We start from the raw sequence: 14748 nt of genomic DNA on the forward strand, positions 1-14748 counted from the left end.
CCAAGTTGATGACAGAACCTGTTTTTTAGGATTTGGGTGTGTACCTGGTACTTCTCTGGATCTTCAGAGAGAGGGTGGGGTCACAGAAAAACACAGGTATTGGGATCACAGTGACCTGACTCCTGACCTTCCAAGGTACCAGCTGTGCGACTTTGAGCAAGTTTCTTAATGCACCGCGACTCAGTTTCCTTACCTGAAAAATGAAGACAATAATAGTACCTCGCTTATTGGGATATGGGAGGATAAAAGTACACGACGCATATAAAATATCCAACACAGTGATAAGCACCCAGGAGGAGCTAGATAAACCATGGTCCCCACCCTTCTCTCAGGAACTGGGACACAGAAGGCCCTCAGGAGTGTTTGTGGAGGGCAGTGAATGACCGCAGACCCCCTGCTGGCCTCAGTAATGTGAAGTACCTTGAATCTCCTTTTCATGCTGGAATACTCACAAAAGCAGTTTTTGAACCAGTTTCTTCATTTCTAAAATGAGGGTAACAGTACCTGCCTCACAGAGTTGTTGTGAGGATGAACTGGGATAATGTATGGAAATGCCTAGAATAGCATCTAGACTGGGAGTGTTCAGTAGTAAAGGATGAGCACCATCATCAGTCATCCCCGCCATTATCACCTTCACCATCGTCCTCCTCCTCACCATTACCACCACCACCACCGGATCACCGCCATGATTGTCATACTCAACACCACAGTGCTCCTTATCACCACCATCATCATCCTCATCACCACAATCCTCCCCACCATAATCATCCTCATCACCATCCTCCCCACCATCATCATCATCCTTCCCACCATCATCCTCCTCACCATCACCATCCTAGCCACCCCCATCATCATCCTGATCACCACATCTTCCCCACCATAATCATCACCACCACCATCCTCCCCACCATCATCGTCATCCTTACCACCACCATCATCATCCTCACCATCACCATACTCATCGCCATCACCATCAGAGCCACCCCCATCATCATCCTGACCACCACCATCACCATCCTTATAACCACAATCCTCCCCACCATAATCATCATCACCATCATCATCATCCTCCCCACCATCATCCTCCTCACCATCACCATCCTAGCCACCCCCATCATCATCCTCATCAACCCCATCATCATCCTCATCACCACAATCTTCCCCACCATAATCATCATTATCACCCTCACCATCACCATCCGAGCCATACCATCATCATCCTCGTCACTATCACCATCCTCACCGCCATCATAGTCATATCACCATCATCATCCTCACTTATCCTCACGCCCACTGTCCTCATCACCCTCACCATCTTCACCCTTCTCAACACCACTACCATGGCTGCTGCCATCTGTGTGGAGATGGTTCTGTGCTAGGATTGAGGTGCAGCAGTAGCTAACACAGAGAATACAGGGAATTCTCTAGCTCACCCCTTTCTTTTAGCCTTTTGGGGCCTTGCCATAATACTGCTTCTACCGGAAGAGAAAAATACTTTACCATCAACTCCTCCTGCCGAATGAATGAAGGATGGTCCCTACTCACTGACCTTTCTGTTATTACCCTTCATGCTTCCTTTTTGACTTCTCAGAACCAAATAGTCGTAATCACAGAATATAGTCTGTGTCTCCCCCGCAGGTGTTCCACAGAGCATTATTCCAAAAGATATTAGATGCAGGTGAGGACAGCCAAAAAGGAGAAATGTGCTTTGGGAACACTGCATTCTTTACCCCATTTTTCTAGATCCATAGTGCATATTAGTATAGAAGGGACTCTGCACTTGAGATGGCAGGTTTGAGAAATGTTGCCTGAAGTGATTCTTTCTCAGTCTTTCTAGAATTGCTGGCCTGAGACTTAACTCTATAATCCACATTTCTTTATGATAACATAAATGACTACATTTATGGACATAAGCTCTAAGGACTAAAATGCTCTTGGACATGGGGATGGGATGGTACACACAAAGCTTGTCCCAACTATTACTAAGACAGAGACTAGTTCTAATCTTGGAGAACAGCTAGCACTGTGACCCACATTTTACCCAATTTCACGTTTGCTCAAGACTGCTAAGATTACAATAGTAACATTGGGATTGGGGAGCCACTGGGTGGTCAGGAGAAGGCCAGTTCTCCTTCTCTCTGTGCTATACATGAGGGGCAGGTAATTATATAAGTTAATCTTCTTTTTGCTTTTGCCTTCTTTTTGAAAGAACTTTATACCACCTTCAGGACTACTTTGGGGGAATCATGGCTAGAGATGTTGAATAATAAGAGTTGAAAATCCCTCCTCTATTCTCATTTATTGTTATAAGAATGTCAAATTCATGTAGCCTCTATCAAGGGTGACTTGGCAAGGTGTAACAACAATCTTCAAAATGTCAGAGTTCCTCAAGGTGTAGCCCTGTGTGATCTCCCTCATATACTTTCTTCCTAAGTGAGAGCATTCACACCTATGGCTTTAATCATCCATCTAGTCACCCATCCATCCACCCATCCATCTATTCATTCATCCATCCGTTCATCTGTCTGTCCATCCACCCACCCATCTATCCGCCCACCCCTCCATCCCTCCCATCCACCCACCATCCATTCGCCCATCCATCCACCTACCCTTCTATCCACCCATCCATCTATCCACCAACCTTCCATCCCCCATCCATCCATCTGTCCATCCGTCCATCCATTCACCCATCCCCCATCTTTCCCATCCACCCACCATCCATCCGTCCATCCCCCCACCCTTCTATCCACCCATCCATCCCTCTCTCCCTCCCCCCACCATCTCCCCACCCATCCCTCTCACAGTTATTTATTAAGCACCCACTAAGTGGCCCATGCTTTTCTGGCTTCTGGAGATACATCACACTAACATCTATTTCCAGACTAGACATACAGGGTAACAGCCGCATCCTTGGCACCTTATCTTGAGGCACTTCCTTCAAACCTGGTCTTCACGCAGTGTTCCTTATGCTGGATTTTAGTGAAGGAAGCATTGTTTGTCCTTTTACACAAGCCAGAAACCTGGAGGTCTGTAGACCCCTTTCTCTGTCACTTCCCTTCTAACTATATCCAATTCCACGACTGAGGCCTGTTGACTTACCTCTTAAATGCCTGAGAAACCTCTCTCTTTCTCTATCCCACCCTTGCCCTGGAGCTACCATCATCTCTTGTGACAGCCTCCTAACTGGTTCTCTGGTGCTCTGTGATGGCCATTTTCCAGGAACATTTTCCACTCACAGCCAAGAGGATTATCTCCAGAAGCAAATCTGTTCCATCAGTTCCCTACTTAAAATCTTTCATTGGCTTCTCACTGCTCTTAGGTTAAAGCAGACCATCTTAGCAGGGCCCCGCAAGCCCACAAGGCACAGCCCCTGCTGCCCTTCCCTGCCAGTCCTGCCCCACCTCTGATCCCCATTTCTTTTAGTCCCTTGTGTTCTTCATGCTCCCCTCCCACCACCATGCAACTCTTTTTGCCCAGAATTTTCTCCCCACCCTTCTTCTCCCCTCCCCTCTTTGGCAAATAAATTCTATGCATCCTGCAGGTGCCCTGTCCTCCCTGACCAGGTCAAAGTCCCACAGGTCTCCTTTGTAGCACTTGTCACCTTCAAATTTTATATCTGAGTGATTTTTCAATTTGCACCCACCCTCCCCTCCCCAGATCACAAGGTGTTTGAGGGCGGGAATGGTGCCTATTTTCCCCTCAATATTGTAATGTGGCAAATTTCAAACGTACAGATAAAGCTAGAGGAATTTCCCAGGTAACACCCATACACTCATGACCATGATTCCACCTGATCCAACCCACTACATCTCTGCCCCACACAGGGCTGGTCTCTAGTAGGCACACAATAAATCTTTGTTGAATGACACTGGTTCAATGTCCTTCCACCTCTAAAATGATAAATATAAAATGAATAGGTATATGTTCGATAGCATTCACCTCAGTATTATCTAGAAGTATGGAGAACTGAAAACAACCTAAATGCCCATGATAAAAAAAAAATAAAAAAAAAAAAAAAGTATGGGTAATGCCTACTCTGTGCCAGATACTTCTCTGAATACTTTACATACACCAATACATTTTAATCTTCACAACAATCTTAAGGGGTAGGTACTCCGTATTATCCTCACTTTACAGGTAAGGAAACAGGCATAGAGAGAATAAGAATCCTACAGCTATTTCCATGGGAAAATGCTGTGAACGTTACAACGGGACTCTAACAGTTGTGACAACATCAAATGCCGGCAAAGGACGCGGAGCAACAGGAACTCTCGTGCATTGCTGATGGGAATGCAGAATGGTACAAGCCCTATGGAGGACAGTTTGGTGGTTTCTTTAAAAACTAAGCCTACTCTTACTACAGGCGCTAGCAATCATACTCCCTGGTATTTACCCAAAGGTGCTGAAAACTTACATCCACACAAAACCCTGCACATGGATGGTGATATTAGCTTTACTCATAACTGTCAAAACTTGGAAGCAACCAGGATGTCCTTCACTAGGTAGACGGATAGATAAACAGTGGTCCATCCGGACAGTTATTTGGTGCTAAACAGAAGTGAGTTATCAAGTCATGAAAAGACACGGAGGGAACTGAAGTGCACGTTATTAAGTGAAAGCAACCAGTCTAAAAGGTTGTATGATTCCAACTGCATGACGTTGTGGAAAAGGCAGAACCATGGAGGCAGTGAAAAGATCGGTGGTCGCCAGGAACTGGAGGTTGGGGGAAGGACAAATAGGCAGAGAGCAGAGGATTTTTAGGACAATGACACCATCCTGCATGATTCAATAATGGTAGATACATGACACCTTTGTTCAAACCCAGAGAACATGCAATGCCAAGAATGAGCCCCAATGTGAAGCGTTGTCTCTGGGCGTAATGGTGCATCAGTGTAGGGTCACCACTCTGGTGGTGGGGGATGGTGATAATGGGGGACTGGGCATGTGGGGGGGCAAGGGGTACAAGGGAAGTCTGTACAATACTTTCCATTTTGCTGTGAACCTAGAACTGCTCTAAAAAATCTATTAAAATTATATATATATATGCATATATATATAAAATGCTAGTTGCTTCTGAGAGATAGGATTTAGCATAATTTTGCTTTAATTTTCCTTTTGCTTGTGTCACATCTCATTTTTCTTCAGTAATCATGTCTCACTTTTTTTTTTTCTTACCCCCAAGGAAAATCACTTCTCAAAGAAAGTCTGCAGAAGGGACTACTTGGCCACATACCTAAGAAGCTTTCCTTAACAGATGTCCCATCATGATAAGATTTAACACGACATTTGAGAGTCATGCAACTACGTGAGGGAAAAAAAAAAGGTGACATTAACCTGTGTCGGAGCTGGATAACTGGATGCCGACGTCCCGGAGGAGACGCTCCGTTTCTTCCAGCCAGGACAGCGACAGACGCAGGATGTCCAGCACCACCTTCTGGAGCCCTGAAACAGGTGGGCTCACCTGAAGGTTCTGAAGCATGTCCACCTCTTTCTTCAGGTCCTTGCTACAGCAGGACATTTTCATGCAAGCCTGGAGAGACACGAGATCATGAGGAGCCCAGATCCTGTCGCTGGAGACGGCACCCGAAGAATGGCGCTGTCGCCTTTGCCGTGAAGCAGACCATGCCCCAGGCTGGGTGCACTGGGACAGCTCCACTTTGGGGGCAGCTTTCACTCTTTTTTTTCTTTTTTTCCACTCTAATTTGGACTTTGGATGGCCAAAGAGACCCCACTTTAAGGTATCTGTGGCAAATCGCCAAGGACCTCTGGCAGCAATGGGAGCCAAGTCTGGCGACTTCCGTCGTCAAAATTCCTGTTGAGATCAATGTCTCAGCTGGTCAGAAAGCGGGGTTTCCTGTCTCAAAAGGGTGCTGACAAGCCAGCATTTGCGCAGGCTCCCCAAATAGTAGCTGCTTATTTCCAGAGAAAGCAGAAGCAGCTGCCTGTTCTGGAAGGCTCCATTTCGGTGTGAGAGCCGTGGGGGGTTCAGGTAGACTCCTGGGCCCGTCTCCTCCAGAATCAAAAGCAAAAGAGGCACGCACACGCACGCATACACACACACACACACACACACACACACAAAGACCCCAAAACAATAGCCTTTCCACTGCTGGGCCAAAAAAAAATATATATATAGCAATAATAATTCAAATAAAGGGCAGGAATGTTTCTTTGCTTTCTCTGGAAATAACAGGAGACTTACTTATTCATTCATCCGTGGCTCTGGGGCCTCCCCAAGTCAGTCCCAGAAGCGTGTCAGGCCTCTTTCCTTGGCCATACTAAATTCATCTGGGAGGCATTTTTTTGAGGCTCTTTTGTTTTCTGCTCCCAAACAGATTTCTCCAACAAGAGGAAAGGACAAAAGAGAGCAGAGCATTTCTGCCTGACCTGCTCCACGAACCCTGGGCAATTTCCCAAACCATTAGCACAAGAGTGAGATGAAGGGGACATTTGTAAAAAGCCGAGAGAGGCCACCTGACAGCTGCCTAAAGATGCCTTCAGCTTCTCCATGTTCTCTATGATTGCCTCCTGTTTGGAATTGCTGAGCTGAGTCTCCTTCTGCAGCGTCCATTTTTTTTGCTGAAAGTTGATGTTGTCCTCAGTGACCTGGGTAATCTTCTCTATTAGCTGGTGAGAAAAAGAAAAGAGAGATTTACAGGACAGGGTGGCTCTGGGAGGGGAGCTGGGAGCGTTACTTCAAGCTCCCGGGGCCACAGGTAAGCAGGGAGGCCCTGACATGTCTTGGTGATGGCTCTGGAGGAGAATATTGGCTCTGTCTCCAGGACATGTCTCCCGCTTTTAAAAGCCAAAGATCTGTAATGTTGTCATGAGTTTGTTCATGAGTTTGTTCTAGATTCTTCTGCATGGTAGCAGTGGTTTATAACACAGAACCTGATGCTGTGGGCTCGTGAATAGCAGGTCAGTGTCTGCAGCCAATGAGAGCGGCCCATGCTGGGTCTTCTCACATATGCATGGACACAGAGTGTTGGAAAGAAAATCAAAGAATGACAAGGCAATCATTATGGCCAGAAGTCCACCCCCATGACCATCACTTCCCTTCAGAAGGAAGAAGTGAGAATGCATCGTCTACAGAAAGGCAGCATCCCCCTTTTAAGGTGCTAACGAAGGGTAAATGTGTGTGTCTGGAGACCAGAAATAGGCCTGAGTGGTTTAATTTGATTTTCACAGAAACATTTCAAGGGAGCTTAACTGGCTTTTACTTTAAAAGCCAGGAAATCCCATAAAATCAAAACAAATCTTTATGGTGTAGCAACAGTGTGAAAAATATATACCACCAACAAAACACAGAAGCATATGCTTCCAGTGTCTGGAGTCCCAGGTCCCTGAAGGGGGAAGTGACAACGCGACACAAACCTGTTGATCGGTGATGGGCTTGTCCAGGAATGGCTTCACTCGTCCGTAGGTGGCCTTGATGACTTGACTTCTGAAATGCTCCAGCTACAGCACAAAGGGAAGACGACACAGTGAGTGGGGCTGGTGGGAGTCCGCGAGCCCGGGTACGGCGTTTCTAGTGCCGGGGGTCCAGGAGGGAGGATGGTCCTTGCACCGCTAACGGTCATTATGGGTCATGAAAATCTTCACCTCTCACTGGAAGGGGCAGTGCCGACAGAAGAGAACAGGGCAGCAGATTTTAATTACTTTTTTAGGTCTGCCTGCCGAGCCCAGCAGACCCACGTAGGCAGCGTACACACGCCTTGTGCCCTCGGAAGAACCACTTGGTGCCAATTATCCAGTGGGAAGTCTGGGGCCGGGAGCGTTCTTCCCTAATTGTTAAGTTGGCTCCAGACTGTGAAATAAATATTGAAGCCGTCAGCTGAAGTAAATGGTGTCATCAGCTCAGGTGCCTGGCGAGAGGACAACATGCTCCCTTCTGCCATTCTGGGCCTCCAACCGTCCATGTCCTGAACACCGTGTCTATTGTCTTCGTCTCCCCAGAGCCTGGTACGGTGCCTGGCAGAGTGGGCGCTCAATACATATTCATCAGATGCTCGTATGCAGAGACATCTGTCTGAAAACCGGGTCCTCTACTTCGGTTCCACCAGCTTCTATCCAGTGCCTCCTGGGCACTGGTGTTTTCAGATTACGGGTGATGAAACAGCACAGTTAAATTAAATCGGGGCACACAGAAGTTCAAGTTTAAGGTGTCTGGTTCCCAGAGAAGTGAGAGGCAAAGAAGCCCCCTTTCTCTGAGAATTTACTAACATAGCCTGGGTTTTTGGCTCACTGGCAAAATATGGCCATTGACTCTAAAACAGAAAATTACCAAAAAAATTACCCTGAAAATTACAAAAAAATTAAACACACAAAACAAAAATAACAACAACAACAAAAAGTAAAAATGAGCCCTTTAGGGAACATAAATGCCACTGAACCAATGTAAAAGTCAGAAGGTCCTAATATGCAGGGTTTACTACATTCCGTGGGCCTCTGGGAACACAAGAGTGGACTGATGAGTCTCCGAAGGACTCCCGTGCAATCAGCCCAGGGCTGACCGGGGTGGGAGGTGTCTCGAGGCATTCCAGGCCATTCTCTGGATCCACACACAAAGGATCGAACTAGCCCAGGAAGAGGTTACGTAGAGAGAGGGCCCAGTGGATATGGACCCCCACGACCACCAGAGGCATCCAACCGCACTGCCTGGGGACAGGTCCTCTTGGTTCATGGGCTCAGTCCTGGAGCCTCTTGTCTGGGGAGGGACAGAATCTCAGACAGGGAGCAGGGCCATGGAAATACGGGGGCGGGATGGGAAGGTGGCAGAGACAGGACTCATCCTCTGTCTCCTGGGTCTAGACCTGGAGGAATCTCAGTGTCTCTTAGGGTCCTCCCAAACGACTTCTCCCTAGAGCCATAACCTGGACCTTGGTACTTGGGCAAGTGACACAGATCATGCCTTCAGGTCAGGTTTGTCTTGGGGGCTGCAGAGCACAGGAAAGGTGAGGGTCTAGTCCAGGTACACAAAGGGAGGCCCAGATTGGCAGGCTCTCTGCCTTTGCACTGTGTTGGCACCCTGCAGAGATGACACTGGGGGTGACATCTGTTGAAGGGGCTTTAAGATCTGTCCAACAGTCAGCATCATTATTTAACTTGTGTGTGCCTCTCACAAATCCAGGTCATGCTGCCCTGTGAAGGCTTGGAAGGGCTTTGGGAACTGGGTCTCGTGGGGTAGAGGCCTCTTTTAAGGTTTTCTTGGAGGTTCACAAACCCTTCTGAGAATCCAATGGGTGACATGGTAGACCCTCCTTCCCAGAAAAACAAAAGTATGTGTACACACACACACATACACACACATACACACAATGTTCTTGGGTCCCCTGCAGCTGTCCAAGGTTGCCAGAAGACAGCCCCTTGGGGAGAAGTCCAAGGTGGGCTTCCCTCGGAGGGCCCCATTCTGGAGGGTCAGTGCCCTCCATCCTGGCTTCCCGTTTGCTCTCCCTTAGCTTTTGGTGAAGTCTTGTTTGCATGTTCTGGATCTTGCATCTGTGTCACACATAAGAGGAAGGGCCACTGGGCCACCTGGGGCCAGGATATTAGGGAAATGGCAACCCCAGATGGGCCTGTCCGAGCTTGCTCACCACCCTGCCCAAGGACTTCCCCATCCAGAGAGCGTGCGGACATTCTGGGATCTTACTTTATCTCAAGGACAATGACTGGACACTGACTGTGACATCTGCTGGTCAACAGAGGAAGTGAGATCATGGTAAATATCAGGACAAAAAATGTGAGGAAGAAAGTACTAGAAACACCATGGGATCAAGAGGTTCAAATCCTCCCAACAGGGAACCATGCAGCAGGTTAACTGGGGCGGGCATGGAGCCGGGAGGGGCTGCCTGGGTCTCAGACAGTGGGGAACTGCTTCGGTGGACAGCTTCCCAGAAGCCTGTTCGAGGTGTCCACTGGGATGCAGAAGCCACACACGGCTTCTCCCCTGGGATAAAAGGGAGAATTCAACCACGGCCACTGTCCTCACGCGTCCCCACCAGTGGCCTGGGTGCAGAAAACGCCCAGGGAATGTGGGCCTCTGGAGCTGGCCTACCTGACCTACTGCCCTTTCCAAATTGACTTTAATGAGGTTCTCTCTGTTCCCCATTTCTTGTAGCTGGAGCAATTTCCTTCTGGAATCCTCCTGAAGCTTCTCTTCAACCTGAAATGACGATGAAAGCACATGCTTGCCGCTAATGTGATCATAATGCACTCCGGGGAACTCCCTCCAAGAGGGCTAATGGCCATGGGGGAGTCCCTGGGAGGCAGGGGGTGCTGCAGCCCAGGTGGCAGGGGTCACAGGCGAGTGCAGGGTGGAGTCAGGCTCGCAGAAGCCACCCCCGAGGGTAGAGGGCCACGCTCTGCATGCCCAAGCTCAGGGTCTGATCCCCTCTGGGTCCCCGGCAAGCTGTGTGACTGCCGAACAGTGTCCTCATCTGTCAAACAGGGACGATGATCCCAGGTGCGCCTCACAGGGTTATTGCCGGGACTCAAAATGTTTAATAGAGTAGTGCCAGTACTTCCTGAGGGCGCTACTGGTGCGTCAGGAGCTGTCATCTGTAGAAGTGGACAGAATGTCCACCAGGTGGCGTCGTTCTAATGCTGCTAGGAACTGCCCCATGCTGGGCACTTGATAGATGTCATTGTTAGGCTTAGTATCCTATTTGTCACTGCCACTTTTAGCACACTCACCAGTGGAAACTGGTCTAGGGGCTTGCTAAGCAGTATCTTTTAAGAATAGCAGATCGCAAAGAAGGCATTTACCCGGCGGGGGTTGGGTGGTGGAGAACCTGCCCCTTTATTCTCTGGTAATGGTCAAGGGCAGGTGAGCAGGTGCTCGATGCTGCCCTCTGCTGGCGATTATGCAAACCTGCAGCTGCGGCCTTTTCCGAACCACCACCTTTGGAAGCACCTGTTGAGCTCAGGGCTCTGGCATTATTGGGAAATGAAGCAAACTCCCCTAAATGAACGTGAGGATTTTGTGCTGAAACAAATTCACAAGCTGTTTCTTAAGGGGCTGAGGGGAGGGGGAGTCACAGAAGTAATACAAAACCCAGAAGAACCCCGTAGAGCTTTCTTCTGAGCAGTGTGGTACAGGGGCTGTAGCGAGGGTACCTTGGCAAAGCTATCTAACCTTAGCTTCTTCCATGTACGTCCTCCCCCCACCCCTCACCCATCTAAACATGCTCTGACGTCTATCTCAGCAGACTTTCTCATACGCTGCGAAAGCCAAGTCCAGCCTGGATTCTGCCTTTAGCTACGCTCCCCATCTAATGAACAGCCCCCCCCCCACCCCTGCCCCAGCCTTTGGGGTCTTCCTGCGCTGCCACTGCACTCTGTCTCTCATGCCCAGCAATCCCCAAGCCTGTGGCTCCGACCCCTCTCATCTCCAGTCCTCATCTCCGTCCTTCTCCTGGCGAGCCCACCACCCCCACCGCCAGGCACTGGGGACCTCTGGCGGGTGATAAGTGGCCTCCACCTTCTCATTTGCTTCCTCCCACCACGTTCTTCATGGTGCTGTGCCAGTTACCAGGCTGTGGAGCAGCTCGGTCTGCCAGAACTTTCTGCTGTGATAGCAATGCTCTGTGGCTGTGCTGAGTGGTAGCCATAACTGGTTCTCAGGCACTTGAAATGCGGCTGGTGTGACTGAGGAACTCAGTTTTGAATTTTACCTAATCTTGATTTAACTTCAGTGTGAAGAGTCACATGTGGCTAGTGGCTATGCCCCAGTGACTGAAGCCAGACCAACATGGCCTCCAGTCTAGGCTTCGCCTCCTACTGACAGGGTGGCTGGCCATGGCCTGGTTACCTAACTAGTGACTAGAAGACTTGATTCCCTCATGTGCAAAATGAAAAGGATAAATGCTGGAGAGAGATTAAATATTTGGCATAATGCCTAGTGCACAGGAAATTATAGCTATTGTTTTCATCATCATCATTATTTTTATAGGATTTTATTTATTTGATCGAGAGAGCGAGAAAGAGCACTAGTAGGGGGGCAGGCAGAGGGAAAGGGAAAAGCAAACTCCCCACTGGACAAGGATACTCATGCGGGACTCAATCCCAGGACTGTGGGATCATGACCTGAGCTGAATGCGGACGTTTAACCAACCAAGCCACCCAGGTGCCTTTTACCATTATTACTGATCACAATGTAATCACACCAGTGCCCTGTTCAAAAGCTTTCAGCAGCTTCCCACTTGCCTGTGTGGTAGGTCACCCGAGTGCCACACCAATGCAAAACACCCAGTCAAGGACTCAAGAAGCCCATGTGAATGCCAAACAAGGTAAACGAAAATGAATCCACGCCTAAATAATCATAATAAAGCTGCTAAAGGGCGCCTGGGTGGCTCAGTGGGTTAAACCTCTGCACTTGATCTTAGCCAAAAGGCCGAGAAGTGATTCAGTGGGTTAAACCTCTGCCTTTAGCTCAGGTCATGATCTCAGGGTCCTGGGATCAAGCCCCTCATCGGGCTCTCTGCTCAGTGGGGAGCCTGCTTCCTCCTCTCTCTCTCTTTGCCTGCCTCTCTGCCTACTTGTGATCTCTCTCTGTCAAATAAATAAATAAAATCTTTTAAAAAAATAAAATAAAGCTGCTAAAAATCAAGAGAAAAGAAAATCTTAAGAGTGGCCGGGGAAAACAGATTACGCAAAGGCATGAGAGTCAGGCTTCTAAATGACTTTGAAGTAGAAACAACAGGATCCAAGAGACAAGAGAATGATGGACAGGTAATGCTACTTGTAATGCGCAGGGAGAATGTCATCGCCAATGCAGAAGTCAATCCTCAGTCAAAATGTGTTTTAAGAATGAAGGTTAAGGAGTGCCTGGGTGGCTCAGTGGGTTAAAGCCTCTGCCTTCGGCTCAGGTCATGATTTCAGGGTCCTGGGATCGAGCCCCGCGTCGGGCTCTCTGCTCAGCGGGGAACCTGCTTCCTCCTCTCTCTCTGCCTGCCTCTCTGCCTACTTGCGATCTCTGTCAAATAAATAAATAAAATCTTAAAAAAAAAAAAGAATGAAGGTTAAATAGTCATTCCAAAGATGCATATGCAAAAATCTGAGAGAATCTGTTATCAGCACAGCCATGCTGGAGGAAAACACTGAAGGGTGTTCTTCAGAGGAACAACGATCCCATATGGATGGTCAGAGATGCAGAAAAGACCAGAAGGAAGGTAACGTGTGGACATGAATATTGACTATAGAAAATAGTGATAAGGTCTTCCAGGCTTAGTCTATGGGACACCTGGGTGCTTCGTTCAGGTAAGCATCTGACTCTTGATCTTGGTTTGGGTCTTGGTCTCAAGAGTCGTGAGTTCAGGCCCTGCATTGGGTTCCATGCTGGGCACAGAACCTACTTAAGAACAAAACAAAACAAAATAAAGGGAATAGTTTAGAAAATGACAACAATGGCATACAATTCTGGAGGGGTGAGCCAAGTCAGCGTTCCGTAGTCATTGCCTTACCAAGGAGAAGGGGACAATTATCAAGTAATGTCAGGTCTTGGTAAGTCAAGAATGCAGATTACAGCCATTAGGTTGACTGTCAAAAAACAGTTAAAGAATGAGAAACTCAATTACTACTGGATTTTGGTAAGTCAAAGCTGAATGCTATTGTCTTGCTATTACTAAAAGAGTAGGAAAAGAGGAAAGAATTTCCAAGCTAATAGAGAGAAAAGTGGAATGACAGAAAAACACTAACTCAAAAGAGGGCAAGAAAGAAAAGAAAAAGGAGCATCACACAGATTGTACAGCTGGCACTGAGCAGGAAGGTAGATTTAAACCCCAGGAAACCAGTGACCACATTATGTATAAATGGACTAAAAGACAAAGATTGTCGAAGTAGATTTTACAAAGATGATATGGTATTTAGAAGAGATGTGTCTAAAACTTAAAACAAAGATTTACAGAAAAATAGGAAAAAGACATGCTATGAAAATTCTAACCAAAAGAAAAACCAGTGTGGCTACCAATTATATATATATTTGAAGATTTTATTTATTTGAGAGAGAGAGAAGCAGAAGGGGATGGAGAGGGACAAGCAGACTCTCCACTGAGCTAGAACCTGATACTGGGCTTAATCCTAGGACCCTGAGATCATGACCTGAGCCAAAACCAAGAGCTGGATGCCAACTGAGCCACCCAGGTGCCCCACTGCCGGAATTATATTAATGACAAAGTAGATTTTAAGGGGAAAACACTACTAGAGATGAAGAGGGATATTTTATGATGATCAAAGGGTTTTTTTTCCCCCAAAGAGAAGTGTTAAATTCTAAATGTATAGGCACCTAGTAACACAGTCTCAAAATATACAAAGCAAAAGTTGACAATACTAAAAGTGGCCACACACAAATGCACAGTATATTTAAAAAAATATATACCTCTTCAACGACTGATAGAACACATAGCCAAAAACATCAATAAAAGCATTTAAGTTTGAACAACATCACTGGCAAATCTGATTTTAATGGATCAATTCTCTTCTGGATAAATTTTACCAGTTAAGAGTTGAAGTCAGTCGAGACTAGTGGAGACATACAGGAGCACTGGAGTCAGACAGACCTGAGTTCACGTTCCAAACGTGAACAGCTACTTTATCTGCGAGCACTTGGCTAACATCCTTTACCTCTGCGAGCCTCAGTTTCTCAGCTGTCAAGCGGGTTTAATACCAGTATTGACCACACGGAACCGTTGTGAGATTCATGGAGATGATGGGTGTGCAGAGCCTGGCCCAGAGCGGGCACTGGGCCACACC

The 14748-nt window shown here is 47.5% G+C and overlaps 1 protein-coding gene across 5 annotated transcripts in view; it reads right to left on the reverse strand.

The window, feature by feature from the left end:
• The window catches only part of FHAD1 (forkhead associated phosphopeptide binding domain 1), a 127853-nt gene that overhangs the window by 49816 nt on the left and 63289 nt on the right, over positions 1-14748 (reverse strand). For 4 of the 5 annotated variants that reach the window (XR_007126988.1, XM_047728254.1, XM_047728253.1 and 1 more), the window contains exons 11-14: positions 10055-10162; positions 7375-7458; positions 6475-6627; positions 5335-5530 (exon numbers count right to left, since the gene is read on the reverse strand). Coding sequence is in view for 4 of the 5 variants with exons in the window: in XM_047728254.1 (XP_047584210.1) it covers positions 5335-5530; positions 6475-6627; positions 7375-7458; positions 10055-10162 (541 nt within the window). In the remaining variant the exon portion in view is untranslated. The remainder of the gene's footprint in view (positions 1-5334; positions 5531-6474; positions 6628-7374; positions 7459-10054; positions 10163-14748) is intronic. The other variant, XM_047728255.1, reaches the window with a different exon arrangement.

Source organism: Lutra lutra, chromosome 4, assembly GCF_902655055.1.
Source record: "Lutra lutra chromosome 4, mLutLut1.2, whole genome shotgun sequence".
Taxonomy (NCBI): Eukaryota; Metazoa; Chordata; class Mammalia; order Carnivora; family Mustelidae; genus Lutra; species Lutra lutra.